The sequence below is a fragment of the Condylura cristata genome, unplaced genomic scaffold, assembly GCF_000260355.1.
Source record: "Condylura cristata isolate star-nosed mole 26May11 unplaced genomic scaffold, ConCri1.0 scaffold00033, whole genome shotgun sequence".
NCBI lineage: Eukaryota > Metazoa > Chordata > Mammalia > Eulipotyphla > Talpidae > Condylura > Condylura cristata.
This window is the reverse complement of record NW_004567134.1, coordinates 12,361,179-12,379,346: the sequence shown is the minus strand read 5'-3', so window position 1 is coordinate 12,379,346 and position 18,168 is coordinate 12,361,179. Positions and strand designations below refer to the sequence as shown.

The 18,168-nt window shown below is 53.6% G+C and overlaps 1 protein-coding gene across 1 annotated transcript; it reads right to left on the bottom strand.

Annotated features, from left to right (window-relative positions):
- Positions 1 to 2,824: 2,824 nt before the first annotated feature.
- Positions 2,825 to 17,848, bottom strand: SEC61A1 (Sec61 alpha 1 subunit (S. cerevisiae)). The gene is made up of 12 exons (XM_004692324.2): positions 17,692 to 17,848; positions 17,372 to 17,439; positions 14,801 to 14,866; positions 14,632 to 14,710; positions 13,552 to 13,683; positions 11,881 to 11,990; positions 11,474 to 11,627; positions 8,267 to 8,427; positions 6,923 to 7,120; positions 6,463 to 6,654; positions 6,079 to 6,155; positions 2,825 to 4,808 (listed from the first exon to the last, which is right to left on the bottom strand). Exons 1-12 carry the CDS (start codon positions 17,696 to 17,698, stop codon positions 4,622 to 4,624), a joined length of 1,431 nt encoding a protein of 476 aa, XP_004692381.1. The 5' UTR covers positions 17,699 to 17,848; the 3' UTR covers positions 2,825 to 4,621.
- Positions 17,849 to 18,168: the final 320 nt, after the last annotated feature.

The following is an 18,168-nucleotide window of genomic DNA, read 5'->3' as shown; positions in this document are numbered from 1 at the left end:
GGCTGGGCCGGCGCGATAAGATGTGCCGATGGGCGCCCGCCGATTGCCCGCTCCGTCACCCGCCGTCACCGTCACCGTCACGCCGCCCGCGCGCAGATCGGCGCCGTCAGAGCCGCGTGATTAATGGGGTTGCGGTAGCGGCGGGGCGCGGGCACGCGGACCCCGCACGGGAGGAACAGGCTGGGGTCGCGAGCGGAGGGGCGCTGGGGGAGGGGCCCGGAGGCCAACGTGGCACCCGCCCCGCGCCCCCGGGCCCGGATGCGCACAGCGCGCCGCAGTACTGGGCACAGGCCACACCGAGGGGTGCGGGTCTGGGGCCACGGGGTGCACGCGATGGAGGGGGGCGGCGGTACCCAGGACACGGCGTCACCAAAGGGTGCCCAGCGCCGGGAAACCGCAGGCGCCACTCGGGGGGCGCGAGGGGCACTCCTGGGGGTCTTCCCCAGCACGGCACTGCCTGGCCCGGGGCGCTGCCACCAGGGCAACCGCCTCCGCCCCGCCGACCCAGCCATCTTTGTGAACCCTTCCACTGGTCCCCGCGACTGGAGGGACAAGCAGGGTCCGCAGTCAGTGTCCCGTGGGGTCCCCGCCTCTGCGCCAGGCGGGGTAGCATCCCCCCCCTAACTTCAGCCCGCAGCCCGGGTGCCCTGGCCCTCCACGCCCAGGCACTCCCGTGCGCCTAGACCGGCTCGTGCCACATCAGGTCACTGGAGGAGAAAGAGCAAATGCCTACCGGGGTGACCCGCCTCAGGAAACAGCCGGGCGTCCTGGGGGTCGAGGGGCTCAGCTCGCTGAGACAGTCGCCAGCCCAACCACCGCCCGGGCTCCCTGGGTTAGGAGCCAAGGGCAGGGCTGGGAGGGCTTCCTAGGGGAGGTGACAGCGCTGGGGTGGTGGGAGCCCCCGGACTACAGGAGAGGGAACTGGCAGGTGCGAAGGGCTGGCAGGAAGTGCCGGGGCGCGGAGTGACCCAAGGGGGCGCGGTCGAAGCAAGGGGGAGTCCGCTTGGCAGGCTGGGTCTGTCCGGTGGGCGACGGACGGGGATGTCAGGGGCAGTGTGGGTCCCTCTACCTTTCCCGCCCCGGGAGCGACGGGGTCCTCGCGATCCCAGCATTTCCGCGGCTCCGCGCCCGCGAGGGCGAGACCACAGCGCCATCGCGCGGCCACATGCTCGCAGCGCCGCCCCGGCCCGGCTCGCCTCCACCCCAGCCCCTCCGGGCTGAGCCCCGGGCTGCCACCTTGCTGCGCAGTAGAACTCCTGGCCAGGAGGCTGAGGCTAGGGCTAGGGCGGCCAGGAGCAAGGAGTCTCCGCACGCTTTCTGTAGGAGCTTCAAAGTGCTGTATGCCGGAAAGGGTCTCCTCTCCGCAGACCTGTTTCCACAACCCAGGGGTGCTCAAACCACCTGTGCACATTGGATGCTTCCCAACATTTGTGGGGCATTTCAAGCAGAAGTTGCAGGAGCTGTACCCCTATCACCAGAACAGCACCCCTCCTTTCTCCCACTTAGCATTGTGTTTTTGTTTTTTTTTAAAGATTTTTTTATTTGTTCATACAGAACTGGGGTACAGGCCAGAGGCTCAGGGGCGGCGTGAGGCTTCACCAGAGACAGAGTGGGGAGCAGAACAGGCAGATGGACGAAGTACACTGCTGAGGGGAGCAGTGGGCGGGTCAGGAGAGGTCTGCCGCGCCATGTGGTCGCCTCCGGGGCAGGCGGGAATTGAACTCATGAGGAAGTGGCTTTAGATTCTCAGTGCTGTGCTTTAACCCGCTGCGCCACCAGGGAGGACCAACAATGTGTTTGTCTTTTAAGAATTTCAAAGTTGTAGATGTCAATACAGCTTAATCCCAATTCCTTCAGCATCCGTACAATTATCTGGCGATATTTGTGCTTTTTAGAGGTTGCACTTTTAAAGAGGGCCATTCCATGAGTTTTAACAAGTGAAACCGAACCCTATCACAGATGTGATGGTCACCTCAGGAAGCTCCTTGGTGGTTCTTACCCACCAATCTCCAATACACCAGCGGCGACAGGTCTGGCTTACTGTCAGTTAGCTTTGCCTACTTTGGAGCTTCACAGAAACGGAATCACAGGGGGTGCTTTTGGGACTGGACTCCCCGAATTCCCTTCCAGATAGCGTGAGCTGTGCCTCAAGACCAGGTGCCTGTGACATGCCTCAGCTTTTTCCTCTTGGGTAAATACCAGGAGTGGAATAGTTAGTTATACACAGGGTAGGTATGTTTAGTTTCGAGTCTGCTACACCTTTTCCCAATGGACTGTTCATTTTTTTTTAGCCTCCACAGGCGGGACTTGCTACCAGGCCCCGTCTGGTGGCAATTTAGATCTTTACTGGGCTTTGCAGGATGAATAGTTTATGAGGCAGAAGGAACCCTGAAGAAAGGTCTGGAGGCTTGGTAGGTGCTGCAGGGCCCCCGCCGCCGAGGCATGAGCTTTCTGAGGGAAGCAGTGGCTCTTGCTCTGTACCCTGCGGGGGTTCAGTGACGTGGTTTGTGGAGTGGAAAGGAGGGGTGTTTAAGTGTGCCGGCCAAAAGCTCTGGAGCAGGGTGATGGGGAGGCCAGTGGGCTTGGGGAGCAGAGAAGTGAGGTGAGCACTGCCTACCGAGGCACCAGGACAGTTGCCCGGGCTCCTGATTTCAGTCCACAGCTGACAGCACCAGGGGAGGAAAATTTTCCAGGTCAAACGCACCGAGTGGACGTCTATCTAGGGGACGACGTCATCTACACCCAAAGGGCCACGAAACTCTTCTCTCACTTTTATTCTTCCAAATAAAGGGGTGCTGAAAACCAAGAGAACAGGACCAACTGGGTTGTAAAAAGTTGGCTTTATTTGTCACTTATTCACCTTATCTCAGTTATGCCATTTTGGCGTCCACAGTGACAGTCCCCTGGAAGCCGAGGTCAGCCCCCACCACGGTGACCGCTGATCACAGAGCCCAAGCTGCACAGGGCCCCCTAAGGGCACAGATGCCCAGGGGGACCAGGAGCCTGGGGCGGCTGCCCTGCCGTCTAGGCTGAGACATCCCAGCCACAGGGCGGCTGGGCAGGTGGCGTGGTGGGGGCGGCTCAGGGCCTGTGCAGGACTGGGTCTGACAAGGCCACGTGTGATGTGGTGGTGTCCCCGGGCTGCTGCCCAGACTGCCAGGCCCAGCCTGGCTCTGCTGCTGACTGGCCGGGTAGCGCTAGGCGAGGCGCTTCGTGCCCCTCGGCTGGTCTGCTTCCTGATTGCGCTGCCAGTGAGGTCTCCTGGGAGCGCCCTCCTGACCCAGAGAGGCGCCTGGGCCTGGCACGTCTACAGATGTGACCATGGCTGGGTGTATCAAGGCCACGCTGTGGCTGCTGCTGACGGGGAACCTCTCCTGCGGCTGCACATCCCCCCGCCCCTAGTGAGAACCCTGCAGACTGCCCTCGCCCTGCTCTGCCAGGTGCTCTCCCCTGAGAGGGGCCTCACTGAAGGCCTTGGAGGTTTCAAGTCCTAAGAGCTAATCACCTGTAATTCCAAACAACTTATTTCAGTCATGACTGCGAAGTCTTTTTATATCAAACACTGGAGCAACTTACCAAAAATCATGTTCTCTAGCCCTGATTTCACCACAGTTCTCAGGCCTGTGTGCCCCTCTTCTGCTGGAAGTTGAGAGATCAGTGGCATCTTGTCACTTACTTACTCGCATTTGGTCCTAAGTACAGTAAAAAAGTTCTCAAAAGACACGTGGAAGCCTTCACCCCGCAGGTGTCGGTGGCCTGGGAACGGCGGCGTCTTCCACGGGCCCCGCCCGTCAGGGCCAACCACGGGGAGAGGCAAGCAGACGGTACCCCTCACGTCCTCTCTGCCTGCCTGAGCCGCCCAGGCCCCACTTTGTAGAGCTGACAACTCCCGACCTCCCTGCTTCGGAGGACGCTCGCCGACGGAAGACAGAGGGCAGAGCCGCCAACGCTTCTTCTGAGCCTCAAGCCTGACTGAACAGGTGACAGGAACCGCCCACACGCAGAGAAGTCCACAGGTGGCCAGGAGTGTCTCTGGGAAACGACCCCCCGTTTGGAAGAAGCTCTGCCCAAAACACTACTTTCAGAAGAGAAAACAACTGTCTTCCAGAGAAACAATTTTAAGCCAAATGTTCCAAACCCCGATATGAAGGGCACTCATGTGCGCCCCTCGTCCACCAAGTCACACGATCTGCTCCCAGCCTCACCACCCACCACAGCCATACGGAGACATTGCAAAAACGTTTGTGCTTCTAACCAACAAGACTGTCCCTTCGTGGGCGAACCGCTGAGGCCACTGTGGCCGCCCGCCGCTCTGAGAAGGTGCAAAGGTTAAAACCGAAGTTACGTGGACGCTCGGGGGTAGTCTGCCATCCCCACGTCTGGCAGTCAGCCGAATCAAACCTCGCTACAGTTCTTTTGCCAATGCCAGAATAAAAAGCAAATTCTCAAATTGGAAAATTTCTACTTTACAAAGTGGAATGAAGGAATATGAAATTCAAAAACATTATGAAACAAAAGTCCACATGCCAAAGCGGCACGCCCTGGCTGAGCGCGCCCACAGTGAGGTGTCTCGTTCCCCCTTCCTCAGCAATTCCACAGCCTGGTCCTGGGGCGACATGGCTCAGAACAGAAGGGCCCCCATGCTGCCGACCTCGCTCTGCTCCTTGACGAAGATTTCGAAGTACTGGTAGATGATGGTGACGGCGAGCAGGATCCCGGTTCCCGACCCGATGGCGCCCAGGAAGTCAGCCAGGACGGAGAGGGCCCCGATGCACAGTCCACCGAAGGCCGCGGCGGTGGGGATGTACCTGGGGGTGGGAGACGTGTCGGCGACGTGCCTGCCGGCCCACCCACCGGAAGGGGCTGGGCGGTGGACTGCATCCGCTGCCTCAGGAACCTCGCTCCTAGAGAGGGGACTCCACTCTCCCCGCAACTTTTACCTACTCACACTAGTGGTCTCGACTAGGGTGGTCTGTCCAGGAAGTAGCCCAAAAGCCATGTGTGGCCAGTAACACGTGGCCAGGCCAAACAAAGATGTGGAAAGAAACAAGCCAGAAAAGCGAAATATCCCCTGACGGAGTTTCTTTTGCTAATATAAGTTATCCTGCATCTATTCCTGTTGTTCTGCATATCACTACTAGCTTAAATAAAATGTATCATTCAAATTAACTTCACCTGCTTCGTTTTAAACTTTTTATGCAGGTATAGCTGGCACCGAGCATTGTGTTAGTTTCAGGGGCATCTTTTTACTTTCTGAATGTGGCTACTGGGGAAGTTAACACTTCCTACGTTCATTCTACTGAACAGCCCTGTAAATGTAGAGGCTGCAGAGAATTCTTCTGAAGAGGATGAGTGGAACTGGGTGGGAAGTCATCCAAGTTGTGCTTCAACAACTCATCCTGTGGCAGCTTTTGTGCGTGAGCTGTGCTCCCGGGACGAGCCTGCTCTGCCCTGACTCAGAGGGACATCACACTTACTCGCGCACACGCTGCCTGCGGCTGCTTCCAGGAGACAACAGAAGAGATGGGCAGTTACGACAAAGACACCACTTCCAGCCGCCTGCCCAACAGGCCGCTCCCTTCCAAGTGAAAAGGGCAAAGCACCCCAGGCTATGGCCAGCTCCTCCACAGTGTCCCCCAGCTGCACTGAGCCCCCACCTCTGCCCAGGTTCACACAGCAGCGCCTTCCCCCGGTCCCCCTATCCTTCCAGGTAGGCCTCAGCCTCCGGCGCCGACCCTGGCCCCTCTGAGCTCACAGGCCGCCAGCCCCGAGGACGCATCCCGCCTGCCCCTGCAGAGGTGAGAGACCACCGCCTGGACTCCCTGGCTCACACTCACCACACCACCCCAGAACCCCCGGGCCACAAGCTTGTCTCCCCACGAGGAGAGGAGCAGTCTGTGTTTGTTGTCTGATTATGTCTCCAGTGTCAGCACGTACGTTCATACATACTTAAAGACACAGGGACTTTTTTACCCTTAGCTCAAGGATGAGATTTAATGAACCAGAAATCCCAAAGCCGTACCAGGATGTCTGACCTGCAGAAAAACCACAAAAACAAGGCTGGGAGCCAGCACTCACCGATTGAGTTCATGCACCATGGAAGTCTCTCGGTGGCCCCTCATCACCATCTGCTGCTCCTTCAGCTGCTTTGCAACCTACGTGAAGTCCACAGAGGAGAACACAATGTTAAGCGTTCAACTCGAAGCAAAGGGAATGATCCGGCGCCTGACAACACCTACGTCGCGCACTGCAGTCGGCCGCAGCACAGCCGTGTACTAGGCTTGTTCAGGTGGCTCCAGCTTCCCGCTGAGCATTCACCCTCGCGCGCCCAAGGGACGAAGTGTGTGAATTCACAGACCACCTCCTCGGGAAGAGCTGCCAGGCTGCGACCCCTGGCAGCACGAGTGACAACTACAGCTTCCTGCTTTCCTCTCCCCGCTAGAAACTGTGACTTCCACTTACGTCTTTGGCCGAGGAGCCTGAGACCTCAATCCACGTTTTGGAGAAGAAGGCGCAGGAGCCCAGCATGAACACTATGTACACGACCGCGTGCACGGGGTCTTCCAGCACGGAGCTGAAAGACTCTGGAGGGGACAGGTAATAGCAGAGGCCACCAACGGGATACGCACGGGCTGGACCCCCGGAGGAAGTATCCTGGAAGAACAGAGAGAGCTGTCAGTGCCGTTTCATCACCCCTGAGCATCAAATAAAGTCTGACAGATGAGAAACACTATGGTTTTGCTCAAGTGCCTTCCATAGAGGTTTCTCAGCGAAAAGAAAATGTAATGTGCCGAACAGGTAAGAGACACCATCAGGGAAGTCTCTTTGGCTGAAACAGTCAGAACAACACAACACACGTAGACCACACCACGCGACCGGCAGAGCACAGTCCCAGCACGGCTTGGTGACAGTGGGTACTTACAGACCAGGTGCCCAGCAGGCTGACCAGCAGGTTGCCACTGAAGCGGGCGGACAGCATCTGGGAGATGACGTACAGGTTGGACACCAGGGCTGACTGCAGGATGATGGGGATGTTGGAGGTGTAGAAGAGCTTGATGGGGTAGGTGTTGTACTGGCCTCGGTAGCGGGCTGACTTGATAGGCAGGTCCACTCGGAAGCCCTGAAAAGCCAAATGGGAAACCCCCTTCACCACTTCAGTTCAGCAGGGACAGCCAGGTCTGGCACCAGGGAGCAGCCCAAGCATCAGGCCAGGGCTCTCATGCCTCCCATCCCGCCTCTGCACTTGGGGACTCATGGACTCATCTCCCCGAAGATGGGCTTCAAGCAGCACCAAGCACAGCCCCGGAAGGACCCCCTTACTCTGAAAAGACAAAGTCCAGCAGATGACTGGCATCTCCGTGGACACCCAGGGGAGCCTGAGCACATGTGCCCATGGCCCGACAGTGGTCTCGCCAGTGTGCTCTTACAGGGGTTGGGTGAGCAAACCACGTGGGATCCAGCTCACACCCCTCAGAGGCCCTTTTGGGTGTTTTTAATTATAAACAGAAACACTCTTTTCTAAAACAATATTTTCCTCTGAAACCCTACAGGAAAGGTTTCTTTTATGTTATTTTCACAAACTCTTAGTGCCTAGAACAGGTCTCAGGATAGAGAATAAAGTTAGTTCTTGACAATCCGACTGCAAACACCTGCCAAGCCCTACAGTGTCGGCCTGTGTTGATCGGGCACCTGGCGAAGTCCAGCCGAGGCGGCCGACCCACTGGGCGCTCAGGGGCGCTGAGCTGGGACAGACAGCTTTCTGGAAACTTACTAAGCTGCCCTCTCCATCTGCCCCCTCCGTTTCAGTCAGATCCAAAGTGGATGATCAAGAAAGGCTGTCCAGGCACACAGCAGCCAGCAGCCCATGTGTCCTTTTCAAAAGCAAGTCACACAGACAAGTGATCTGGAAGCTGAGAGCGCTCGGGAGAGGACCTTCTCCAAGTAGGCAAGAGGCGCTACACGCACTCTGCAGCCTTGGATAAGACAGCGTGAGGCTCAATTACGCTCCACTTCTTGAGCTGAAAGTGTATTTTTATCTCCTGCTAAGCCCAATCCAGAGAAACCAATTTCAGAAACGGTAGATTGCCTCTGGTTAGTTCTGGTTAGCTCAGGCTAGTGACCCAGTGGGACACTCCTGTCCGTTCACGTGGGAACCTGCTCCCTTCAAGTGCCACCACATCAGCTCAAAATGATACAATGGCATAGACATCCCAGGGAGGCGCGGGGGTTCGCACACGCCAAAGCTGAAATCTGAACCTGGACGCACCTGGAAGTAGATGACCACTGCGAAGACAAAGATGGTGGCGATCAGATTCATGAGGTTGGGCAGGTTCTGGCGGTAGAAGGCCTCCCGGAGGGCACGGACCTTGTCGGTGCGTGTGGCCAGCAGATGGAACAGGGCGATGATGGCACCTTCAAATTCCATTCCTGTGGGCGAAGAAGGGGACATGTGGTAAAGGAACAGAGCAATTAAATTTGGCTCTAAGCTCCCCAGCAGCTAACAGAGAGGAAGACATAACTGGCGATGTAACTCACGTGCCTATGCCTGCGACCACAGGAATATGATGATCTGCGCAGCCTCGTCTCTCTCTTCTCAGAGACTCCAGAAACGGACTGCTCTAGTTTTTTAAACCAACCCAACTCCTTTCTTGGGCAGAGGTGAGACAGTGGCCACCAGATGCGTGGAAGGGAGATCAACTATGAAAAACCAGTGAAGCAGGGTCTGCTGAATTCAACAGTTCGGGGTCCTATACTGAAGAGGGGGCGAGGGCCACCAAACCTACGTCCCTGGAAAGCCCCAGGCGGCAGGCACAGTGCAGGGGCTGCCCTGACAAAGTGGGGCTCGCGCTGGCTGCTCCCACACCCAGGGTCAAGCAGAGAGAATGACGTGTGCCCACTCGGGCTACCTGGAGTTCACCCCATGTGAGCAGATGCTGGGGGGTGGCAGGGGGGAGGTGGCAGGAGTACGCTGCCAGCTTCCTGAGGGATGGAGGGGAAGCAAACGTGGGCACCTGTCACAGGACAGCACTGGTCTATCTCCCCAGGGTACGGAATTCAGGGACGTGGCGGGTGGAGCCAGCACAGCTTGCAGTTCGGGCTGCTCAGGCAGGAAGGGACCTGCTCAGCTCCGAACCCTCTCCGCTTCTACCGCCCCATGATCTCCGCTTCAACTGTGCGCCCCTATTCGCTCTGTTCCAGCCACACACACTGTTCTGGAACACCTGAGGTCACTCCCTTAGGCCTCTGCACCTGCTGGGTTCCTCCAGCCACGTGACGCTTGTTTTTACTTTGGTCAAGGCCCTCCTACACTCGCACTGGGACACCCCCTCCAGCGGTCCCCTATTCCCTGGCCTTCTTTTCCTCCACGGTATCTGCGGGACACCAGACCAGCTGTAACGTGAGTTCACTGACTTGTATTCCCAGGGTCTAGAATAGCGCTCGGCTTGTAATAAGCATCTAACAGATGTTGTAGGTTAATGTCAGGGTTAGATCTAAGTTTCCTAATTTTTTTTTTATAAGTTTATTTTTACATCATTTTGTACATTTTTTTTTCCTTCTCAACTGTAATCCCCATGGGTTTCCCATCACCAAGCCACCCGTGTGCCATCACCATAATCCTGTGCACTTTCCCCCCCAACCCCCCCGTTAGTTTCCTCATTTTTAACAAAATTATTTCTTGAAATTTATAAGCACTGCGTCTCTTGGAGCAACATAAGCCCTAATGTGAGCGTTGTTTCGGGAGCAAAAGCTGTCTTGTACCTGTACTGCCCTGCTCGTCCTGGTGCAGCCTTCCCATTCGCCAGGACGCAGCAAGGGCCTCTCCCGCAGACCTGAGAGGGCTCAGCTGGCAATATATTTTCTTGTCACCAAGCCAAGTCACAGCATCTCAGATACAGCTGCCAGGCTGCCTTCAAAGCTCTGTGACCTTTGCAACCTCTGTCCTCCAGGCTCCAGTCCTGATGACCCGTCCATCTCCCCCTGCCTTCAGTCCCCAGGAAGCCCAGTACTTGGAGACCACACACAGGGCTGCAGAACCACCTCGCCAGATGCACCCTCTGCAGGTCCCAGATGTTCCCGCTGACAGCATGATGTTCTTACTCAGAGTGAACAACACCTAACTGTGCGCGTCAATTTTTCATCACTCTTGAAATCAAGAACTTCCCTGTTGTTCTTTGTCGTCCCTAATGCCTCACTCGATGCTTTCCTTTTCAGACAGGCTGGCTTGTCACAGCCGACCACTGCGACCGGTCACCATTGCAAGCGCTGCCCGTCCGGGCCTGGTCATCTCTGGTTCCCACTGCTTCCCTGGCCTGCTCCTGAACGCAGTGTGTCTCCTTGGCCTTTGCAGATCACCCCCGCTTGGAGCCCACTCCAGGGTCACTGTCCGGTGCCTCAGGTGTGGCCACCAGCCAGTGCCGGTGACAGTCTCGCCACATTCCTGAACTCACCCCTTCCTCCACCTGCCTTTCAATTCACCCCGAGAAGCCCTGCCGTCTGGTCTCTGGTGTCCCATTTGCTTGGATTTCCTGAACTTCCGGGAAGGGCCAGGGACTCGGCTCTTGTCCACTCTTCTCTGATGCCCCCTGACATCTCAGCCTCGCGTTTCACTCCTCTGTCCTCTGTGGAGCACATGCGGCCTTCATTTGCCCGGGGACCTATCTTGAGCCTCAATAATGAGATGACATGGCTGCTGGAGGCCAGGGACTCTGAGTAACATATTTAGTAATTTTTTAAAGAAGTTGGTTTCTCTTGGTCAGGTTTCCTAGTTATTTAGTAACAAACATACAGTATTTGTATGTGATACAAATATGCACTTGTCAAGACTCTCCTGTGACAAGAGTTTGTTGGCACTCTTCGGGGGCAGACACAGAACACTAACATTGCTAGGCGGCTGCCAGGGCCAGGCTCACACGCCCCGTGGTAGTTCCCTCTTCGTATGAGCCAGGCCCCGCGGCAGAGCAACATGCCCTACGGAGCGCTCCAAGTTCAGGCCTCTTTCGGGGCTGCGCTGGTGGGGCCACGTGCTGTGGATCAGCACTGTCAGTGTTAGAAACGTACCAAGGGCAAATGTCAAATGTGTAAAGATGCATGTACCAGAATACTGGCTGTTTCACTGCTGTGGTAACAACAAAAAACTGAAGCTGTCTAAATGTCCACTAAAAAAAACTTAAAATAACTGGCTTCTTCCTTGCAGTGGAAGCCATTCATGCTGTGCCGAGAAAAGGAGGCCGGATTATATTCTGGCAGGACCAATGTCTGTGAGACACTCGTATGTGAAAATACAAATGACAAACTGCTAGGAGCAGACGCGCCTGTGTTTCTCAGAAACCTGCAGATGCACACAGGAATTGGGAGCTGTAGCTAAAATCGGTGGCTAAAATCGGTGGCTTTTCCTGTAACGAGGGAACTTGTCCTCGGCTCTGCACACATTACTCCTCACTGCGCCCCTCCCGAGGAAGCCCGGGGTCCTTACCTCGGCCAGTATTGACAGTGGTGGGGCTGAACGCCTTCCACACGATGGTCTCACAAATGTTTGTGGCAATGAAGAGGGAGATACCAGAGCCCAGGCCGTATCCTTTTTGCAGAAGTTCATCCAAAAGTAGGACAATTAGGCCAGCGACAAAGAGCTGTAAAGATTAAAAGACACGTGTAAAGGAAACCACGTGGGCTGCTCCCCACGGCAGCGCCTCCCTCCGGCGCTGGCTTTCCGGACATGAACACCGGGTTGTGGGGCCTCTGTCTGGTGAATTCAGAAGGGCAAACGCATGGGCTCTGGCTTCTTCTCAGTAAATGTTTCTTTATATAGGGCTCAGATTAGTTATTCGGGAAGGGTGAATGGGTATGAGGACAACTGAGCGGGGGTGTCACCGGGACAATTACCTGTATAGTGATTAACAGGCAGATTCCAGCACCCATTTCGGAAGGGTCCCCATACATTCCGGTCATCACATACACGATAGACTGGCCAATGGTGATGATCATGCCGAACACTAGAGGAAAAGAAAGCTGTTCTCAAGGCGGGACGCCGCACAGCCAGCGGGGAAGCCGTGAGCGCCCGCTCTGCACCAGCAAGCACAAGGACGGCCGTGCTGATGCTGCCCCAAGGGGCTCGTCCAGGAGCGCCCGACAGCCACTTCTGCCAGAAACGCGCCCTGTAGTGGAAGTATCTGGCTCTCTAGCTTCACCTTCCAAATTCACTTTCCTTTCAGTGATGCGAGGAGGCAAAGGGCCTTGAAGTAAGACAATGTGGTTAAATGTGGTTAAATGAAAGCTGAGCCAGGGAGCAAAACCGACTGGAGACTACGTGTGGGGCACACAATGTGATGATGATGCCAATCTGCAGCACCCGGAGGCCAGGTGGCTTGGGCTGTGGATCGCTCCGGGGTCAACTGTCGTCTGGGCCCCTCCACAGGCTCTCCGGCCAGGTCTGGGTGCAGCACACAGGCTGGGAATTCCAGGAGAAAGCCAGCGCTTCCTGGCCCGTATCTCGTGTGTTGTAGGAAAAGCCTCACCATGCTGTGCACTCAGTCACTAGCCCATGTCCTCTGCCACAAAGGCCATGTGGCCCCAAGAAGCTTGGCCTGATTACAGACTGTCCCCATCTCTCAAGGCACAGTGAATGGACATGTTATTATTGGTCCGCAACACGATCTGGATGCCTAGGTTTGGACGTGGACTTCAACTCAGCTTTTCTTGAAGGTTGGTCCCGCAAAACACATTTTGATTACCCCAAAATGTCTGTCAAATATATTCTCTATTTGACTTTTTAAAGTATGCAACAATGCTCAATTTTAAAAATTTTAAAAATTTTAAAAATTGTTGAAATCAAAGACAAAAACTTGTGCTTTTGAAAAATGACGCATATACAGATTTTAAAGCCTTCATTTATGTCTGAAATCAACAAGTTTATAATTAGCCTTTCTCACTCAGTCATTTAGCCTATTAATTTTAAGGTCTTTACTGTAAAACATGCTCATGTGGAAGAAATAAATATCACTCCCTAATCAGTTTACAGGCAAAGGCCGAACATGAGTAATCTGACGCAGGTGACTGTGACTAGTGACAACTTATTTGCTACAAAGCAAACACCACGATTATCCCCATCTTTACAGGTGAAGAAATGTGGCTGTAACAGCTGCTGTCTGTCTTTGTCCCAGGTCACAGAGCTAGCAGATGGCAAAGCTGGGCTGAGAGGCTTACTTACCCCATAGACAGAATCCTTTCAAGGTTCTAGACAAAAAGAGCAACATTTGCCAGAGAGATACTCTGTGCAGTCTCTGAGATGTCTCACACACTACCCAGAGGAGCTCTTGTGACGGCTGACTGGACATCACCCCCTGTGAGGTGAGAAACTGTAGCTGGCAGAGGGGAAGCCTTCCAAGCCCTGCGCTTGACCAGACTTATCTAACCCACCTGAAAAGCCTTGCACTCAACTATCCCTAAGTGCTCTCTTGCTAACAGAGGCCAAAGGGATTGCATTGTAGAAAACATGTTTTGACACCCCAAAACTTCATATTCTCAAACGCATTGGAAAAGAATTCAGAATCTTACATTTTTGGGCTCCATTGAAGAGGGCTCGGTCTTTTGGGGTGTCACCAACTTCAATAATTTTGGCGCCAGCCAAGAGCTGCATGATGAGGCCAGAGGTGACAATTGGAGAGATACCCAGCTCCATCAATGTGCCTTGAGGAAGGGGGAGGCAAAACACAGCCAGTATTAGCTTGGAAAAGCAGATTATTAAGAAGCTGAATGAGCAAAATCTCCCTTTCATGCAATTCCATTGTGTGTTTCAGTTTGCAAGCAGCATTTAGCTTAGAGGATAACCCCCAATATCAATGATTAGAGCATAATTCAATTCAGCTGCCTAGTCTGCCAGAAAACATCGCTCTTTTTAGGTCATCTGGTGTTTAAACAGACTGTTGCATTTAAACTCACTATAAACAGATTCATTCTGGTTTTAGAGAGATAAGAAAGGTTCCTCTCTTCAACAGTCAACAAGGATAACATTCCAATAATTTCCAGAGCCTGGAGAGAAGGTCTGTACAATTCTATCTAGTTGTGAATAAACCTCTACTTCCATTATGCTAAAATGAGCTATACCCCCACCTGATCTGGAACTTTACTCGGACTATATTGTCAAAAGAAGCATTGCTATAAATATTTAAACACCCACCTCTCTCCCCATTCCCGCCCCTCCCCCCCCCCAAACTAGAGTATACAAAACACAGTTAGGTATTTTTGGACACACATGCATATCTATAAACCTATAGAATTGAAAGAGATGAAGCTGAGAAGTAAGTTATATATTTTAAAGAACGTTATCAAAACAGAAGGAATACAAGAGAAATGTCATTTAGTTCTTTTAAGAAGCATTCTAGTTTTCCGCGCCTTTTTTTTTTAATTCTCTGTGATGTAGATTTTCTAGTTATTAGGGGTTTTTTCTATTGCATTCAAATGCAATTCTGAATATGACAATATGCCTCAGGGCTGAGTCCAGCCTCAGTAAGGCAATTCAGCACAACACATTCTCTTTCTAACCACTCTCAGAATGCCACGTAAAGCCAAAGCCTGTAGCTGAACTCAAGCAGGCCAGGTAAGCCCACGCCGCATGGTGCAGTGAGCCAGCCATACCTCTGTTGGATGCCAGAATCACTCGTATCCAGTAGAAGGGGTCAGCTGAGTCAGAAGACATGATACCAAACAGGGGGATCTGGAAAGAAGCAGTGAGAAAGAGTGAGCACACCTGTCTTCAGCCCACTCACAACCCCACCTGGGACTGGCATACGAAGCCTGTGCTTACCTGACAGCATACTAAGAAGATAAAGAGGGTGATAGCAGTCCACAGCACTTTCTCCTTAAACTGAATCTATGGAAGAGAATGAAATTAAGGCAGCAAGTTATTTTCAAAAGTAAATGAACAGAAATGGACTTTACATCAGACTTGTTTTTCTCAGTTCACCAGAGAGGCCTGAAAAGCCAAACCCCACATCAAACATCACCATACACACTGCACGCTTTCCATGCACACGCCATGTGTGGCAAAGTCCTGACAGACACCATCTCATTTCCTCCTTGCTCCACACAGCATCACTTTTATTTTACCCTGAGCAAGCTAAGTCTTTGCTCAAATCCCACAGCTGAAATGAATCTCAGTCCAAAGTGTGTACTTCTAACTATCTGCATTAACATTGCAGGATTAGGCCCAAGGAAAAAGTCACTGCACTAGACAACAGTAACACCTGAGCAACTTTCACTTTTTATTTGAAAGGGTTTCCTAGTTGATAAAATCTTTGTTATTCTGAAGTCAACTAATTTAGAATTTTTAGTTATTTAACAGTGTGTTTTCTATGAATTAAGGGTAACACTCAATAAGCATAATATTCTGGGGAGAGCTGGAAAAGCTGCCTGTTTAACCTATTCACTATCCACTAAATGCATCTTTCAACTTACTCTCCACACCTTTTTGGGTGTGAAGTAGGACAGGTGACTATTTGGAATCACTTTAGACATGCCTAATACACATCACTAGAGAAGTCTGGGGACCCCTTTCCCCCACAACGCCCTGCTGATATCAAGTAGAAGAATGGGAAATCTTTGGGTCTTCTGCCTCTGAAACTGTCTTGGGCTACACTGCTTACCTTACGTCTCTCACATGGTACACGCACTCTTGTGTCTAAGTGGAACTTGTGTGTGGGGTCGGGGAAGAAAATGATATAAGGGCTGGTTAGGGGTCACAACTGCCAGGAAAACTGGTTTGAAAAAATGATTTTTAATTTAAGAAGTTTAAGGAAGCACAGAGTTGGGTCTGGCTCTCTGATCAGAACACAAGTCGCAGTTCCCCAAGTCTACTGCTCTGGGCAGGCTACAGGCATCACACAGAGGGGAAGGAATTCAGTATCCAGACGGTCAACCTGAAATCACAGAACTCGTCTTCCTCTTGAGACTGCTCCCCTACCTGTCAACTCACCACACCAAGAAGTAAGAGGCCTGTGCCAACACCACTTCAGGCTAGTCACTAACCTAGCTTTTGATTCTTTATGGGAGGGATGGGGGGAGAACTTTTACAAGACACCTCAATCTTCAATAATCAGCCTTCTCTCCTAGATGCCACCAAACTCAACAGCAAAACTCCCAGAGCTCGATCTGTCCAAGTGTCACATTTTCCACTTACATTGTGCCCAAATCCCTGTTTCTCAGCTCATTCCCAGAACAGGTCTCTAGGCCACTCTCCTCTCTCCTACTTCCAAGCAATCTGCAGATCTGATCTGCCTGGCTCCGATCACTCCCACATACCCTCTAAAACCAATTCCTCTCAAGAAATGTCTGCTCTTCCTTCAAAACCACAGCGCATATCACACCTTGAGTGGTGTATTCACACTCTGAGCCACTGCTATACCTTTCTCTATTTCTACTGCTTCCACTACCATGCTTAGTTTACATGGTCAAGGTCAACAACTATTAGGTTGTGAGCAGGGTGGAACTCAGGTTTGCCCAACTCCAGAGCTTGCCCTTTTACTCTACTGGGTGGGGTGGGTGGGTGGAGAGTTTTGCAAGACAACTCATCAAAGGCAGCACCATATATGAACTACCTATACCAAAGGACTTTAAGTTAAACAAAAAAGTAGACTCAGATCCCAAATGTCCATGCTGTTGTCAAGTACACATAAACATATGTGAAAGCATAAGCGTTCACATGTCAAACAGTACTTTGGATAGAATGTAAAGACAAAAATACTTTGCTGCTCATTCTCTGTCACACAACAAGAATCTAAAGATAACTTTCCTTCCTTATCTATTAGCTTTACTCACACTGGTGACACTTTCTCACCCCAGAAATTCTGATAAAGATTCAACATAGCTCGACATTTCTATCTTCCCAGGTTTTAAGGTCCTAATTCTCAGTAAGGTGACAGTCTACATAAAGGGTACAAACTTATTTGCACAGAGTAAGAGTCTGCTCTTAGCTCCTTTTAGCAGCTGGATACAGAGAACATCTAGGGAAAAAACAACACGTGACAGGCTCCTGTTGGAGGTGAAGAAGGGAAGGTAATTCAATCCGAGTCTCTCAAAAGGCTTTTGCGGCCTTATTCACCCAGGCGAGGATCCATTTTGGGGATGGGGCAGAAAAGGCTGGGTGCACCGGAGTAACATGCGCACGGGATGCTCCAAACAAAGCCCGATGATTTCACTGGAAATTCCCACAGAACCAGGGCACCTTCGCAAAGCTCGGGGGACCACAGCAGCAACACCCCTGGGGGGTGAAGGGAGAGTTTCCATTTGGCGCGTTGAAGCCATTTTTAATTGCCGTGTAAACTTCCAGCGCCCGGACAGTTTCACTAAGTCGTCCTGGCCGGGGGTTTGGGGCACTCACCTTCCTCTCCGGCTTCTGAATTTCCGGCAGGATGACACAGAAGGGCTTGATGACTTCCAGAAATTTGACTTTGATGGGAGAAACAAAACCAGAGTTAGGGCACAGTGAGCCCTCCCGCCCTCCCCTACCCGGGGAGCCCTCCGCCCAGGGCGCGCTGGAGCAGGCCGAGCAGGGGGCGCGCGGGGACCCCGGGAGGGCCGGCGCGCGCCCCGTTCCGCCGCGACCCGGCAGGCCTGGAGGGTGCGCGCCCGTCCGGAACGGAGACGGGCTGGGGAACCCGATCCGTCCCGCCGTCGCCGGGGCGACCCCCAGGCACTCACTCGCCATGACGGCGGCTGCTCGGGCTCCCGGTGCCGCTCCGGCTCCGCTCCGCTCCGAGTGAGGCGACGCTGCCCGTGGCCCAGCCTGCTCCGGAGCGCAGCCGCTCCGCCGAGAGACACGTCAGTGCTAGCACCGAGGTGAGCAGCGCGGCGCCGGGCGGGGCGGGCCGGGGGCGGGCCGGGCAGCCGGTCAGTGTCCTACCTCTGCCCCCGTTAGAGGCTGAGGCGGGCAAGGGAGAGGGAGACGGCCTGGCTGCTCCCGTGCCGCAGTTTCCCTGGCACGCTTGCCCCTGGCTGCCCTCCAGGGTCCTGCAGCTCAACGGCGCCCCACAGGCCCTGGCCTTCTGTAGCAACGCTGGAGACCTGGTGCTGGCCATCGGGTCCCGCCTCTGCCTGGTGTCCCACCAGCTCTACCTGCCGGCGTCCTACCTGGTGAAGGTGCTATGAGCACAGGGTGGGCAGGGTCGGGCAGGGTGA